Here is a 17,441-nt window from a genome sequence, read left to right on the forward strand (position 1 = left end):
ACACCCACACCACGCACACCCACACCACTCACACACACCAATACACATACACACCCACACACCCACACCACACACACAAATACACATACACACCCACACACCCACACCACGCACACACCCACACCACTCACACACACAAATACACACCCACACCACACACACCCACACCACTCACACACACCAATACACATACACACCCACACACCCACACCACGCACACACACCAATACACATACACACCCACACACCCACACCACACACACCCACACCACTCACACACACCAATACACATACACACCCACACACCCACACCACACACACCCACACCACTCACACACACCACACACACACACATACACATACACACCCACACACCCACACCACGCACACACCCACACCACTCACACACACAAATACACATACACACCCACACACCCACACCACGCACACACCCACACCACTCACACACACCAATACACATACACACCCACACACCCACACCACGCACACCCACACCACTCACACACACCAATACACATACACACCCACACACCCACACCACGCACACCCACACCACTCACACACCAATACACACACACACCCACACACCCACACCACGCACACACACCAATACACATACACACCCACACACCCACACCACGCACACCCACACCACTCACACACACAAATACACATACACACCCACACACCCACACCACGCACACACCCACACCACTCACACACACCAATACACATACACACCCACACACCCACACCACACACACCCACACCACTCACACACACCAATACACATACACACACACATACACACCCACACACCCACACCACGCACACACCCACACCACTCACACACACCAATACACATACACACCCACACACCCACACCACACACACACACACCCACACCACTCACACACAAATACACATACACACCCACACACCCACACCACGCACACACCCACACCACTCACACACACCAATACACATACACACCCACACACCCACACCACACACACCCACACCACTCACACACACCAATACACATACACACCCACACACCCACACCACACACACCCACACCACTCACACACACCAATACACATACACACCCACACACCCACACCACACACACCCACACCACGCACACACCCACACCACGCACACACCCAAACATCACACACACCAATACACATACACACCCACACACCCACACCACGCACACACCCACACCACTCACACACACCAATACACATACACACCCACACACCCACACCACGCACACACCCACACCACTCACACACACCAATACACATACACACCCACACACCCACACCACGCACACACCCACACCACGCACACACCCACACCACTCACACACACCAATACACATACACACCCACACACCCACACCACGCACACACCCACACCACGCACACACCCACACCACTCACACACACCAATACACATACACACCCACACACCCACACCACGCACACACCCACACCACTCACACACACCAATACACATACACACCCACACACCCACACCACGCACACACCCACACCACTCACACACACCAATACACATACACACCCACACACCCACACCACGCACACACCCACACCACGCACACACACCAATACACATACACACACACACACACACACCACGCCCCCACACACCACTACACCACTCACACACACCAATACACATGGCACACAATTCTGGAACCACAGGCCGGAATCTTCCAGGCAGTGGTCCATCCTGCACAGTCCGTCCGTGTGAGTCCAGTTAGCTGCCTGCTCCGGGGCAGACCTGAGCATGAGCACTGGGGTCTGGAGTCCCAAGCCCTCGGGCCTGACGCCCACCTGTCCAGAGGTGGACAGGCTCCCCTTCGAAAGCCTGAGAGAGCGGCCCGCGGAAGTGCTCCTGAGGGCCAGCACATCGACTCCTGGGCCCTGAAGCTCTTACCTGTCAGCATCCCCCGGGTGTGTTCAGCTCTTTCGGGGCCTGGCCTGGCCTGGGTGCCGAGGTGCCGTGTTGGGTGGAACAGGTGCGTCCCTGCACCAGGACACTGAGCGTCTCCTGGGAACGTTTAAGAAGAACTTCCCTTCTGTCCCGTGGTCACCATGGTTACGTCCCTCACAGCGTTTAATCCTCCGTGTGATTCCCTGGCCTAATGTCACGGTTTTTGTGTTGTTGTTTTTTTTCTGCAGATGACCATTCCAGGGTGATTTTAAGCCAAGTGGACGGAACCCCGTGTTCAGACTACATCAACGCTTCCTACATAGATGTAAGTACCCCCCAGCCCCGCATGACACTCGTACCTGGACCACTGGGGGCTGAGTGTGGATGGCGACCACTGGACCCCCTCTTCCCGGGGCCAGGAAGGTAACTTGTCCACACTTTCCTGGACCCGGTGGCCACACCGGCCACCACACAGAGAGCAGGAAAGCACTGGGCCTTTTGAATTAGCATCTGTGCTGGGGACTCGTTCCTAAGTTGCAGATAAGCACAGGGGAGGCTCGTTTATGCTGCTGCTGCTTAGCCACTCAGTCGTGTCCGACTCTTTGCAACCCCATGGACTGTAACCGACCAGGCTCCTCTGTCCATGAGATTCTCCAGACAAGGATACCGGAGTGGGTTACCATTTCCTGCTCCAGGGGATTTTTCTGCTCCAGGGATCAAACCCAAATCTCCTGCTTGGCAGGCAGGTTCTTTACCACTGAGCCACCTGGGAAGCCCATACTCATTTATTTTACTGACCAAACAGAACAGAGGGGACCAGTTAAGTAATTTGCAGTAAAATCATATAGAATGGATTATTAAGAATCCACTTTAGTTGAACCTTAAAAGATCATTTGATATAAGTTACGAATTATTGTAAAAATTCAGTATAAGAGAATGTGTGCATATTAACCAATTTAAAAAATATATATCTGTACCTGTGTGTCTGCTTGCATATCTGGAAGAGTAGTCACAGAAAAATACTGGCAAGGGATATGCAAAAATAGCATGTTATTTCTGAAACTCCTGGCAAGGTTTCTTCTTGGTTTTCTGTGTTTTCCAAATTCTCCACGACAAATACATGTTACTTTCCTAACCGTAAAGTCCTTCACAATGACAATTCTGAAAAATCATAAATCTGATTTTATTTCTCTAGGGTTATAAAGAGAAGAATAAATTCATAGCCGCTCAAGGTAAGCTCTTCATTAAGTGACGAACGTGATTTTGGTAAAATGACGTGGAAGGCGATGGCTTCCTGACCTGGTACCAACCGTCCTGGGCGGTTATACAGGCTTTTTGTATATGTGTGTACTGCTACGTTTACACAGCAGATCAGAGTCGTCCAGCCTCTCCCGAAGCACGGAAGTGAAAGATGGCATGACTCTCACAGCCTTGACACTCAATGTGTCTGCTCCACTGGCCAGGGGTGTCCCCTCCCCTGGGAGGTGGTCAGGAATGCGGGCCCCACCCCTGACTGGCTGCTGTCCCTGAGTTTGCATCTTAGCCAGCATTCCCAGGTCATTCTGCGCCATAGTGTTTGAGGAGCATTATACTGTGAAGTGATGACATTCCTCCAGGTCACAGGGCTTCAGACGAGCACAAGAGCTGGACCTCTGCGCGCATACGCCCCCGTCTGTGGTCAGGGCAGACAGACGGGGAGGGCGTGGGGGCGTCCTTTGTACACAGACATGCCAGGTGTGCAGTCACACGGTGTGTGTGTGCACAGAGGCAGAGACACACGATCTGCTTCTGCACCTGTATGAGTTAAACCCAGATGCCCAACGGTCCAGCACTTGCCATCGCAGCGTGCTGATACTTGCATTAGAAAACCTTGAATTTCTCTCTGCCGGCTGACCTCTACATGACTTCCAAGTTGTTGGGCTTGGGGAGCAGCAGGGAGGGGAGTAAGTAACTTTCTGGATCAAGCCCATAACCTTGAGATGCTTTTAGCTGTGAAAGTGTATTAGTCGATGAGTCATGTTCGACTCTTTGTGACCCCATGAACTATAGTCCGCCAGGCTCCCCTGTCCATGGGATTCTCCAGGCAAGAATTCCAGAATGGGTTGCCATGCCCACCTCCAGCGGACCTTCCTCTGAAAGCATGCCCTTAAACCTCACACATGATCCTCTGTGTTTCCAAGCACTTTCAATCCAGCATACCAGCGTCTGCCTGTGGCTGTCATCCCCGGGAGCCAGGGCTGGTGAAGCTGGGTGTCAGGGAGCTAACAGTGGATTTCCTGCACATCCTTATTGCTCGGCAAGAGTCTTTAGAGCAGTGGGTACCAACATTCAGTGTAGATAGCAATCTTAATGCACATTTAAATGCACACACAAAAAATGGGCTTCCTTGGTGGCTCAGATGATTAAGAACCTGTCTGCAGTGCTGCAGAGCCAGGTTCAGTTCCTGGGTCAGGAAGATCCCCTGGAGAAGAGAATGGCAGCCCACTCCAGTATTCTCGTCTGGAGAATGGACAGAGGAGCCTGGTGGGCTACAGTCCCTGGGGTCGCAAGGAGTCAGACACCACTGAGCGACTGGCACTTTCACTTGCCGTGAAAAGTAGGGAGATATACACACAAGCCCACAGTCCATCAGGAACATGCCCAACTTTCAATGTCAGAAACCCTGGCAAACACCCACTGACACCAATGGAAATGTCTTTTTCATTCTTATAAGCAGACGTCCAGAGGAAGTAGCCCGGGCTGGGGCAGCAGCACAAGGGAGAGAGGCCGCTTTCATTCCTCCCCTGACCTCCTTACTGTCATCCTCAGGGTCACAAAGTGGCTGCCGTACCTCCCGGCACTGCTGTCCCTAGTCAGGCAGGAAAGAGAGCAGCAGGCAGAGGACTTTCTTCCAGGGACACTACCTTTTGTTCAGACCCCCTCCCCAGGGACTTCAGCCTACGTCTTACCAGAAAGCATCACTAGCTGTGAAGGCAGCTGGGAGATGTGATTTTTTTTTTTTTTCAGAGGAAAGGGGGTTAGACATGGCAGGTGGGTCAGGCAGCCGGCAGTGTGTCTCCCTTCCCCCACCCCCACACACAGTCTGATTCAGCGGTTTGGGATGGGAGGTCTTATTCTGAGGCTTCGACAAGCCCCTCCGTGGCCACAAACCACTTTGACAGCTTGCAAACCAGCTCGCATTTAAACAGTGTTTGTGGCCCACAATCATCACCCAACTGGGTGCATTAACTTAGCCCCCAAGGATTTCCCAGCCCCTGGGTGGGCGGGTATCAGGGAGAGAGAGGCAGGGCCAGACAGGGAGGCTGCCCCCTACTCCAGTCCTGGGACTCTGCAGGGAGTGAACGGGCCCATCACCCCCTTCCTCAGGGCAGGTAGCGGGGAAGCAGCCGTCTTGAGGCCCAAAGGCCAGGGTGACAGGTCTGGGGCTCGCAGGGACCGCTCTGTCTGATTCGGACCATCCTCTCCTCCCAGGTCCCAAGCAGGAGACAGTGAATGACTTCTGGAGAATGATCTGGGAGCAGAAATGTGCAACCATCGTGATGCTGACGAATCTGAAAGAAAGAAAAGAGGTAAGCCCAGCCTGTTCTTCTCAGCTGCTGCTGCTTGGCTGGGGGTGTGCTCACCACTTCCTTTTCCCTTCTCCCTCCTGCTTATCACGGCAGACAAAAAAACACAAAACACCTCGGGGCTCACAGCACTTTTATCTTGAAATACATTGTCTGTGTTCCCAGGATCTCACTGTCCCACTCAGTCAATCAGTTAGGTCAGTCACTCGGTCGTGTCCACTCTGTGGGACCCCATGGACTGCAGCACGCCAGGCCTCCCTGTCCATCACCAACTCCCGGAGTTTACTCAAACTGAGTCGATGATGCCCTCCAACCATCTCGTCCTCTGTGGTCCCCTTCTCCTCCCGCCTTCAATCTTTCCCAGCATCAGGGTCTTTTCCAGTGAGTCAGCTCTTCACATCAGGTGGCCAGAGTATTGGAGTTTCAGCCCCAGCATCAGTCCTTCCAGTGAATATTCAGGACTGATTTCTTTTAGGATGGACTGGTTGGATCTCCTTGTTGTCCAAGGGACTCTCAAGAGTCTTCTCCAACACCACAGTGCAAAAGCATCAATTCTTCAGTGCTCAGCTTTCTTTACAGTCCAACTCTCACATCCTAGACCACAATATAAAATGATGGAGGAATTTTCTTCTTTCAGTAGCGAGTCATCCCTGGGTGACCCACCAGTTCTTACGCCATGGTGGGAGCAGTGAATTTTAATATAGAAATTTTTTAGAACCTTGGAACATAATATGTTGGGCCTTAGACCATAAAAAGAAAGTGATTTTTCCCTTATTATTCAGACCAGAGAAATGCATTGGAAAAAAACAAGGTGTATTGAAGTCGTATTGATTTGGTATTTCAATGTGTGCGATTAGCTGTTTCGACTTCAAAAAGTAATGCATACACATTATAAGAACTTGAAATCTCTATGAAGAAGTGCGAGTCAAGCTGATTCGCTTCCTAAGTGTGCCTTCTAGACAGGACTGCCCTGGGTGGGGTGCAGGCAGTGAGCCACCGGGCAGACCCCTCGTGCAATTCCTGTTGCGATGTGAGGGGCTGCAGGTCATGTCAGGAGATGACATAAAGCATAATGGAGACAGAAAATAAAACACAGCAGGAACAGTGGAGGTCCAGGAGGGACAGACCCAGATGCGCGGCCAGGCTGAGGCCCTGCTGGGCTCCGTGTCAGGCTCAGAGATGCTGAGGCCTCCTTATGCCTGGAAGGCATTCACTTTTCAACTCCAAGGACACAGACTCCTATAGAAAAAACTGGGACACAGCATGACTGGGGCTCTGGAGGTGTGGTGAAGAGGGGGACAGCCCCCCACCCTGGTTCCTGGGCCAGGCCAGGCAGGAGGGCTCATGTAGAGGGTGATGGTGCTGTTGGGTCTTGGAGACTGGGGCGTGGGGTGGGGGAGCTATGCCAGATGCAAGCAGAGAGAAGCACTGGGGCATGTTTGTGAGGCAGGGAGCAATCTGCTGGACCCAGAACCAGGAAGTCCATGCCAAGAGCAGAATGGCCAGAAATGCATCAAGGCACCAACCGGCGCTTGCAGCCTGGATATCAGGCTGACGTGGATGGGCGCTCCAGGGCTTCCTCAGCAGTAAGCAGAGGCCTGTGCTTTCAGAAATGAGCTCGCACTCCAGAGTTAAAAGCAGAGCAGGGAGGCAGATGGGAAGCGAGCAGCAGGCAGACTGTTCTTCTCGCCCATTCCAGCGCGAGCGCCCGAACAGGGGTGGTGGCAAGCGGGTCAACAGGGAGACACAGCTCGGTCAGAGACATCTGTCCCAGGGCCTGTGTGGTCCTGGCTCCAGCCGGACATAGGTGCCATCCACCCTCACTCACTGGCTGGGGGCTGGCCAGCCTGTCCCCACGAAAGCCCAGGCTGCTTGGCTAGGGCTCGGGGTAAGGCGGCTGCCCTTTGGGATGGAAGAACTCAGCCAGGGCAGGAGAGGGGAGGCCGGCCGGCTGGGAGGGCAGCCATGAGGTGGCCCCCAGCTCCCCCACCACTAATTTATTCCATCCAGAAAAGCAGCGGAAAAGCCTCCAACCCCACCCCATTTCCGGTCGGGGAGTGGAGAGGGGTTTTCTTTTGTTTCGAAGCGAGCTGGGACAGGGCTGGGGAGGGCCAGCCTCCTCCTCCTCCGTGTTAATCCTGCCCAGGCCCCGTGCGTGCTCTCTCACCGGAAAGAGTGATGGGCGGAAGCAGGGGGTTCCCAGGCAGGGACACGTTCCGGGGGAGGGGGGCGGGGGGGTGCTGTGGGGAAGATGTCCCTGCGCTCTGAGCGGATGCTGCAGCCCCACGGCCCCGGACGAGGAGGATGACCTGGAGCCTGGTGTCCCCTGGGACCAGCTGATCTCTGGGCCAGGTTGTCAGGGGCTTGTTTGCAAAGAGACAGAGGAGACCAGTGCAGGGACTGTGGGGCTCAGAAGGCACCCCCATCTCCCCCATCAGTCATCTCGTTGCCACATTACTTGACACGCCCCCTCCCCCAGCTCTTTTCTCTGCAGCCTCCTACTGCATTTTTCCATCTCTGTGACTCAGACTCAGCCTGCCTTTGGGCCTCGATTTTCAGTGTCTCAGATAAAATCGTTTCTCAACAGAGTTCCCCTTTTGTTAATTGCTTACACTTCTGTTGTGGTCTCCTTGGCTTCAGCATCCTGGCTCGGTGTTGTGAAAGCTGGCATCTCATGATCTGATGGGGGCGGAGTGGGCGGGTGGAGGTGGGTGGCAGGCGGTGGTGACCGCTGTGTAGACGGGAACAGAGCACACCCTGAGCCCTGTGGGGGTCTGAGAAGCAGCCCTCGGGTCTTCGAGTGAGAGTCTGTCAAGGCGAGAGTCTCTGGAGGGTCTCCGGGAGGCCAAGACTGCCCCAAACCATGACCTTCAGGGTGGGCTTCTCCTCAGGGTCCCTTCAGAGCTGCCCAGGGCCAGGCTGCGGGAGGGGAAGTTGGTGGGTGTCATCACACAAGCCCTGGGCTCTGGTAAATACCAGCTGACTCTTGTTTATAGGATTATTAATCCTCGTGGCCTGGCCTGTGAGCTGTGCCCGGTGGGCAATGTCCAGGATCAATGGCTTGCTGACCCCTGCGGCCATGGAGCAGGGAGCCCCCCATTAGGGGGACCTCATGCCTTCAAGTCTTTCTTGCAGGAGGACCCCCTGGGGTCAGGAACTGGAGGCCCAGTCTCCCCGTCTCCTGTGTGGTCCATTTGTAGTTCTGAGGGAGGGAAAGCAAAGGAAGACCTCTCTGTGACCACCCACCCATCCAGCTCTACAAATGCCTGCATCAGTCTTATCCCTGGTTGGAGAAAAGTCAGGAGCGTTCAGCTGACTACAAGTCCATGACTTCCACAGAGGGTGGGTGGGATGCAAATTAAGTTCGCCGTTAGCGCTGGGCAGGAAAAATGACCCACCGAGTCCGATGGGCAGTGTTTGGGGAGCACATGGTCCTCTGGGGCTTGACGAAGAGCCACCTAGGTGAGGCTGCTTCCACGTGGGCCCCCCTGTAGAGCAGCTCAGCCTGACAGTCTGGTCAGTATGTGTGGTTAGTAAGGGGATGAGTAACCGAGGCATCAGAGGGGTCCGATTCTGGTCTCAGTCCTGCCGTTAACCAGCACGGATGAGAAGGAGACGCACCGCCCTGGCCTCTGAGGACTGCGTCACTGGAGCTGGCTGTGTGTGAGGCCTTGTGTCTGTGGCCGGGGCGGGGGGCTGTGAGGTGATGAAAGGCCCCCCGCAGACCTTCTGTTTCTATCCGCGTGTCCCACGCAGGAGAAGTGCTATCAGTACTGGCCGGACCAGGGCTGCTGGACGTACGGGAACATCCGAGTGTGTGTGGAGGACTGCGCGGTGCTGGTGGACTACACCATCCGGAAGTTCTGCATTCAGTCTGTAAGCACGCGACTTCCCGCAGAGGCAGGCTTGCGAGGAGAGACGCGTGCGTGCTTACAGTAGGGAGCACTGGCCGCACCCCAACAGCCCCACCCCTACCCCCACTCCCAGCAGCTCTCACAAGGGGAGACGAGGCTGGAGGCAGTGCCGGGCGGGGACGCGGGACGCTCCCTTGTGGGCCACAGATCTGAGTCTACAGGCGGCTGACAGGCAGGAGCACGTGACCTTGAGTCAGGGTCTCTGGCTCCCAGAGACCACCTGGGTGGAGGAAGTTGAGACAGTTGGAGCATCCTGGGGGTGTGGGAAGGGGTCCCCCACTCAGTTACACAGGGCCGTTTCACACACTGGCATGGAGACGTGAGGTTTTTCTTTTCTTTTTTTTTACAGTTTCAAAATTTTATCTGAAACATTTCATTATTTTTCAAACTCTTTTCCTGCTAGTCACTCCTCCCCTGAGATGATTTAAGGCAGCCTTCAATAAAGACACCTGTAGGCGAGGCAGATGAAATAAGAGATTTCAGAGATTAAAAAAAAAAATTAGAAAAAAGCAGAAGGTGGTGTTATCAAGAATCAAAGGTAGAGTGATGGGTGTGGTTAGATCACAGAATATGAGCCTGAGCTTCCTAGAAGCCACAGCAGAAGAGGAGAGACGATGAGTTTTATCATATTACTGTCCCCAACCTTGGCCTACCTCCTCCCGGAAACACAAACGTACACACACACACACACACACACACACACGCTTCCAAATACACTATATAACTTTCCATGGCTTGGGACGAGAACCAGACTCCTCGGCTCTGGGTAAGAAGAGTGGAGAGAGGTTTTGAGGGAAAGGTTGGGGTGGGGTGGGGTCTCCCAAGGGTAGACCAACCAGATGTTTTCCCCACAAATCAAGCCGCTTTTGAGAGTGAAAGCTGATGCTGTTGGCAGTTACACGGCAACATGAGGTCCCGGCAAACTGGGACGCAGCCAGCCTGCTGGCCGACGGTCCGTTAGCCCTAAGGCCGGCTGCAGGGAATTGCCTGGCTGCTAGGGTCTGGCCCAGCCTGGTCCTGGCCCGGGTGACCGTGGGCCCTGCTCTGCTGTTCCCGCTGCTGTGGGGCCAGTAAGCATCAGGGTCTCTCACTCCTGGGCATCCAGTCTTCACTGATGGGCCCCTCTCTGCATGAGTCCCCACGGCTGCTCACGCCTGGACGGCAGAAGGGTACCTCGAGCAAGTGTCCTGGAGCCATGATGCTAGGGGTGGGGAGGGGGCAGGGGCCGTCCCGCCCGCTCACGTCTCCGCGTGTCCCCACAGCAACTCCCTGACGGCTGCAAAGCGCCTCGGCTGGTCTGCCAGCTGCACTTCACCAGCTGGCCCGACTTTGGGGTGCCTTTCACCCCCATCGGCATGCTCAAGTTCCTGAAGAAAGTGAGGACGCTCAACCCCGCGCACGCCGGGCCCATTGTGGTTCACTGCAGGTGTGTGTGGGCGGGGCCAGGCGGCCCCAGGAAGCATACGGCCCCCAGTGGGACAGTGACCAGTGGGCGGACATCAGGGTGGGCAGAGGGGCGGCTGGGGTGACCTGAGAGTACCTCCCAGGCACTGGAAGCAGCTCAGAGAATCCCTCAGGGCGAGAGCCGGAGGGATGCTCTCCATCCGGGGAGGCAGAGCCCTTCATCAGTACCACCTGTCAGGGAACCTTAGTATCAAAAGCAGACAAGCGCCTTGTGACCCGGCACGGCACGCTCCTCTGAGCCACTGGCTTTGCAGAGTCTGGGGCCTGGTCCAGCCCCGCCTGGCCCTCTCAAGGGGGCAGCCCCCATTCTTGCTCAGATTTCCTGAAAGCCAGAGTTGGTGTGTTGCTTCCACTGAACACTTGTGTGGCAGATTTAGAGCCCCTGTGTCCCTGGAGGGCAGGTGCCTCTTGTCCCTGGCCGGGCCCTGATACTCGGAATGACCCCATCTGTAACAGCAAGAAACCCCATGTCCAGTGGAGAGTTACAGCCAGTGAGCAGGACCGTCCATCCTCCAGCCGGGAGGGCAGGGCCACCGGCCTGAGTCCCTGCATAGGGAAACCCCTCGGAGGCGTGGACCCGCAGTGGCCCCAGCTAGAGGGGACACTGGTCAGCAGCATGTCCTCAGGGCAGAGAGTTTGAATGGCCCATGGCAGGCAGGCGCGCTCCAGTTCGCGTCAGCTGACAGTCAGCTGGCTGGGCTCCAGACGGCAGGGATGAAGGAGCCGCCTCTGCGTGGGGTCAGGGCTGGCTGCAGGGATTGGTTCAGCTCTGTTTTGTTCTGATGCCTCCAGATTCCCTGGTGCTGGTGGAACCTCAGCGCCTGGCCCCTCCCCTGCTCGCCTCCCCGCTCGCTGTGGTGCTGGGGCAGGCCATTTGCCCTTCATCTTGGTTTCCGCCCTCCGCTCTCTGTGGCCCCTTCCACGCACCTGTTGGGTGGGCTGTCTTGACCTGGCTCTGCACCTGACGATCGTCTCATTCTTTGTTTGTAAAGAACTAAGACTCTTGAAGGAGCCCCTCATGTCTCGTCCGCTCTCCCCTCCCCGTGATGAGCAGGGAGTCTCCGATGGGGCAGGGCTTCATTGCCTGCCTAGTGCCATTTTGGAGACAAGCTGGAAAGAGTGGTGCCATCCTCCCTGCCAAAAGAGGAACATGGTTGGGGGGGTGCTTCATTCCTTCAGTTGTGAACCTTCTGTTTAAAAGATGACTTTCTTTTTTTAAAAGAGGCTAATGCCGCAGTGGGTTGGCGTGCTGGGGGCAAGCCCAGTTCAACCTAGTGACCCTGCACCCGTGGCTGCTGTGTGCAGTTGTGGTCTGGACCATTAGGGGTTTTTTTCATCCTGCGGATGTTGGCTGAGTTTGTTTGTGTGCCTGCTGAGTCCTGGGTGTTGGGGAGACACATATGGACGGCCTGCATTGGTTGGAGGGGATCTAGATGGACAGGTAGGGTGGAGGTGGGAGGATGTGCAGAGACCGCCATGGGGAGACCATTGGGGAGAAAGGAAACCCAGCCCAGGAGTGGCATCGAGCAGCTTCCCGAGAAAGGAGACCTCTCAGTGGAGCCCCTGAGCACTAGCTGGCCCCAGCCAGCCCGGGGTTCAGGGTTGGGGTCACAGACAGAGCCAGCTGGTGCCCCAGTTTGCATGACCTTGGCTCTAGGGCCAACAGACCTGGCCTGGAGTCCTTCTTTCTTATGAAGAACCTGGAAAACCACATCAAGTGTGACAATAAAAAAAAATCCAGTTGCACAAGTGATCATGAGGAGACAGTGTTCGGTAATAGAAGAAAAATTACCAGTACAATTCACACAAAGCTTAGACAGTGGCCCTTTTCCGGAAGCCTGTTAGCAGTCTCCAATCCACCTACAGTTGCAGGACCTGCAGGAGACGCGGGTTCGATCCCTGGGTTGGGAAGATCCCCTGGAAGAGGAAAGAGGAAATGGCAACCCTCTCCAGGATTTCTGCCTGGAGAATCCCATGGACAGAGGAGCTTGGCAGGCTACAGTCTCTAGGGTCTCAGAGTCAGACAGGACCGCAGTGACAGCTCGCTGGCCCTTGAAGGAAATTTGAGATCTTGTCCCTGAGATTTGGTGCCCTCCGGTGGCCCTACTGGATTTGTCTTTATTAACGGAAGGAAGTTTGTGCGCCGTGAAGAGGTTCGTCTTCAGTGAGGGTGGCGTGTCCTCCGGTCCGGACTGCAGGCGTGTTCCAAGGTCCCATCATCGCAGTGGGGACCGGGGACTCACGACGTGGCCTCTTCCTCTCTCCCCAAGCGCGGGCGTGGGCCGGACGGGCACCTTCATAGTGATCGACGCCATGATGGACATGGTGCACGCAGAGCAGAAGGTGGACGTCTTTGACTTCGTGTCCAGAATCCGCAATCAGCGGCCTCAGATGGTTCAGACAGACGTGAGTCATGCCCTCCTCTGGCCCAGCCACCTGTGCTGGTGTGAGCTTGGCTCAGCAAACCCCGACGCCCCGGGACACGAGTCAGGTGCATGCAGAGTGGTGCCTGGCCGGGACCATGTCACCCTGGCCCTCTTCAAGGCCACAGATGGTCACTACAGACAGCCTTTAATCTGACGTTCCCCCCAACCCCTTCCCCTTTGCACAAAGAGAAGGGTCCCCCTACTCCAGGGGCCCCCCTTGGAGTCCATCTGGGTCTCCCCGCAGATGCAGTACACGTTCATCTACCAAGCCTTACTGGAGTACTACCTCTATGGGGACACCGAGCTGGACGTGTCCTCCCTGGAGAAGCACCTTCAGGCGCTGCACGGCCCCACCGCCCACTTCGACAAGATCGGGCTGGAGGAGGAGTTCAGGGTAAGCGCCAACCTGCTCTCAAGGAGGACCAGCCCCATTCACACAAAGCTGCTTACAGCTGCTTCCTCCCTTAGGAATCCCTGGAAAAGTAAGGGGGTCTGTCCTGCCCATGACTTTCAAGGGAGGAACAACGGGGACTTTCAGAGCTCTGCAGCCATGTCGGCGGGTGGGGGGAATATCGTACACGCACATTTTATCTCCCAAGACTCGGGCCATGTCTGGAGATGGAGACAGTTTCCTCTGAGTGGGTGTCCTTGATGGCAGTGGGGTTAGAAGGCTGAGCAGTCTCTCGGGAACATCAGGGTTTTAACTGTGTGGCTGTGTCTTTCTTGGCTGCAGAAACTGACAAACGTCCGCATCATGAAGGAGAACATGAGGACAGGCAATCTGCCCGCGAACATGAAGAAGGCCAGGGTCATCCAGATCATTCCATGTAAGGGCCGCCCGCGGAGGGCAGGCCCGCGCGGCAGGCGCTGTCGGCGGGCGTCCTGGGGCTTCAGTCGCTGGAAGGTCGTTGACCACCCGCTACTGTAAACCGGGGGTCCGGGGTGGGGTGCCCTCGGGGAGCTCTGTCAAGTATGGGGAAGAGAATGCCCACCTGTGAAGACATGAGTGACCTAGGCTGTCCCATGGGGGTCAGGCAGGCATCTCGTGACCTGGATTTGGAGGCAGGACAGGGAGGGGGACTTCCTGGAAATGGAAAGATGAGCTTCGGGCCTGACGTGGTGCCTCCTGATTCTACGAGATGCCATCCTGTCTTCCCCCAAGCGGGTGGAGGCACGACACCCCCCTGTACACAGAGTGGGGTCCTGGCCCATGCTGTGCAGCCGGACCCGAAGGGAGCTCAGCTGAGATCTTCCAGGGAGAGGCCTTGGGGCCGGCACACCGTGGGCAAGGGAGGCATCGGGCGCTGGGCGGCCTGAGGTCTAAGGGGACGGAAAACCTACAGGCCTGATAGAAGCAGAGGCATCGGAGGAACCCCAGGGGGAGAGAGGAGGCGGAAGGGCTCACCCAGACCTCCCCTCCACATCCTCTCCTGGACTCCAGCTCCTGCAGCAGCAGGCCCTCACATGGACCTGCCCAGGCCGGCAGTGCGTGGGGCTGGGCAGGCCCTCTCCAGCCTCAGACCCTGGGGGCTCTATGGCTGTGATGCCTCTGGCAGGCTACGCCAAGTTGCCTGGCCGGCCACACTCCTTTGACAGCTTAAGTTTACTTTAATGCTTACGTTTTGGTATGAATGACCTCAATTTAGGGCTTCCCTGGGCACTCAGCTGGTAAAGAATCTTCCTGCCATGCAGGAGACCCAGGTTTGATTCCTTGATCGGGAGGATCCCCTGGAGAAGGGATAGGCTACCTGCTCCAGTATTCTTGCCTGGAGAATCCCCAAGGACACTGGAGCCTGGCGGCCTACAGTCCACGGGGTTCCAATGAGTCAGACACGACTGAGCGATTAAGCACAGCCCAGCACCTCAATTTATGACTGATGAAGACAATGAGTCAGTTATTTGAGAACTTTGCTCACAAAACACAGCTTCCCCCGGCCACTTGAAGGAACCTAGTTTAGGAAGGAAACCTTCCAAGGGGTTGACTGTATTTAGTGATTTTATCCATAAGGTTTGTCTCAGAAGCTCCTAACAGCGAGTTCAAGTTTGCCAGGCAGGATGGGGTCGCTTCTGACCCAGGGGATGCACTGCTTTACAGATGACTTCAACCGTGTGATTCTCTCCATGAAGAGGGGCCAGGAGTACACGGACTACATCAACGCCTCCTTTATAGACGTAAGTGCCGGGCCCCCGCCGAGCCTGCATGCCTGGCGGGGACGCAGCTCCTTTGCCCCATGATTACAGTCTCTTCAGCTACTTGCTTTCACAATCGGAAAGGGTGGACACGCCCCCAGAAAGCCAAACCAGTTCATTAGCAAACACTTGCTGAACAAAAAAAAAAGGAATAAGGAACTTTGAAGTAGAGGATGTACGTGCACTTTTAAATAATTGGCTGCTTTTCCATTCTGCCTTTAATACGTCATAGCTTCTCTTTTGCTCGGCTGTTACACTCCAGCCCTCTGTCCCTGCTCATACGCGCTTTCTGTCCTGTGACCACAGTTCAGTTCAGGCCCCATCACGGCCTGCCTTGTGCACAGCGGAGCTAAATGGGCGGGAGACAGCATTGCAGTCAAGTCTGTGCTCGGATTCTGGTTTACAGATGAGAGAACACTGTGCCGGAGAGGGGGTCACTTGGGCACCAAGCCAGGACTGGGGAATTAACTCACTTCCTCTAACTCCGCACCCTCTCTGCCCTGCCTTGATGCTAAGTTAGCTGTGACACGTACAGACGCATTAATAGAATCGAAGCCAGTCCAAGCAAGGGTCCTGTTACATCCGTACAGAGGTGAAGGGGCCCCTTGACCTGTTTTCTGAGCACGTGCCATCTGGGTCTCGGCTCAGGCCCCGGAAGCCTGAATGCCGTCCCTCCTGCAGCCCTGGGCTGTCCTAAAGCCACGTGTCCCAGCGTGGGAGAGCGGTGGCAAGAAGCCGGACTTGAACCTCTCTCCCATTTGAAGGGCTACCGGCAGAAGGACTACTTCATCGCCACCCAGGGGCCCCTGGCGCACACGGTGGAGGACTTCTGGAGGATGGTCTGGGAGTGGAAGTGCCACACGATCGTGATGCTGACCGAGGTGCAGGAGAGAGAGCAGGTCAGCCCGCCCCCCGCCCCCGCCCCAGCGGCCTCCAGGGCTGCTCACACCCACCAGGTGCAGCCCACCCGACAGACTGCCTGCCCCTGGGAACGCCTCACCTGCCATCGGCTGTGAGGCCAGGCCACGACTACTGAGGAGGGAGAGAGGCTACAAATGAAAAAGGTTTTATTTCAACTCCTTCCCCCGCCAACTCCAGTTCATTGTAACTATCCACTGGCTGTTGTTCTTAGCCTATATTTTATTTAAAGTGAAGTCGCTCAGTCGTGTCCGACTCTTTGCGACCCCATGGACTGTAGCCTACCAGGTTCCTCCGTCCATGGGATTTTCCAGACAAGAGTACTGGAGTGGGCTACCATTTCCTTCTGCAGGGGATCTTCCTGACCCAGGGATAGAACCCTGGTCTCCTGCATTGTAGGCAGACGCTTTACCGTCTTAGCCACCTTTAACCAGCCTTGAATTTCTGCCATTTTGTGTTTGCCACAAATACATATTTGGTCACAACCTGTTGAAGGAAAAGACCTTTACTCACTTTTCTTGGGACAAAAAGACGGAGGTATTGAAATGTGTGCCTAATTAATATAGTCCTGGTAGAACTGAACGGGTTAAATATTTCTTTTCTCCCAGAGATCCATCCAGAGGCACATAGTCTTCTTGTTTTTATTTAATAAAGCATCATCCAAGTGAGAAACCAAACTGTTGCTGATAACATATACTTACCTAGGCGTTCTCCCAAGAGGCATCCACTACCCTGAAGTCGTGGGGTTTTACTTCTTTGCCTTTTTAAAAACAGTTTTATTGGGATATAACACACATATCATGCAATTCCTCTTTCTAAAAGGTATGGTGCAGTGGTTTTTAGTGTGTTCACAGAGTTGTACAACATCACTAATTCCAGCTCATTTTCATCACCTGAAAAGAAACCCCATACCCAGGAATGATCACTGCCTACTCCCCCCTCACAATCCCTGCAACCACAGATTAGTTACTTTC

At 55.2% G+C, this 17,441-nt stretch overlaps 1 protein-coding gene across 5 annotated transcripts in view; it reads left to right on the forward strand.

Annotated features, from left to right (window-relative positions):
- PTPRE (protein tyrosine phosphatase receptor type E) overlaps window positions 1–17,441 on the forward strand; it is a 182,519-nt gene that overhangs the window by 153,708 nt on the left and 11,370 nt on the right. For all 5 annotated transcript variants that reach the window (XM_061403850.1, XM_061403847.1, XM_061403846.1 and 2 more), the window contains 10 exons: window positions 2,238–2,314; window positions 3,185–3,221; window positions 5,461–5,558; window positions 9,312–9,431; window positions 10,732–10,895; window positions 13,204–13,339; window positions 13,604–13,753; window positions 14,093–14,186; window positions 15,455–15,531; window positions 16,314–16,448. In XM_061403850.1, coding sequence (XP_061259834.1) covers window positions 2,238–2,314; window positions 3,185–3,221; window positions 5,461–5,558; window positions 9,312–9,431; window positions 10,732–10,895; window positions 13,204–13,339; window positions 13,604–13,753; window positions 14,093–14,186; window positions 15,455–15,531; window positions 16,314–16,448 — 1,088 coding nt within the window. The remainder of the gene's footprint in view (window positions 1–2,237; window positions 2,315–3,184; window positions 3,222–5,460; window positions 5,559–9,311; window positions 9,432–10,731; window positions 10,896–13,203; window positions 13,340–13,603; window positions 13,754–14,092; window positions 14,187–15,454; window positions 15,532–16,313; window positions 16,449–17,441) is intronic.

Source organism: Bos javanicus, chromosome 26 (genome assembly GCF_032452875.1).
Source record: "Bos javanicus breed banteng chromosome 26, ARS-OSU_banteng_1.0, whole genome shotgun sequence".
Taxonomy (NCBI): domain Eukaryota; kingdom Metazoa; phylum Chordata; class Mammalia; order Artiodactyla; family Bovidae; genus Bos; species Bos javanicus.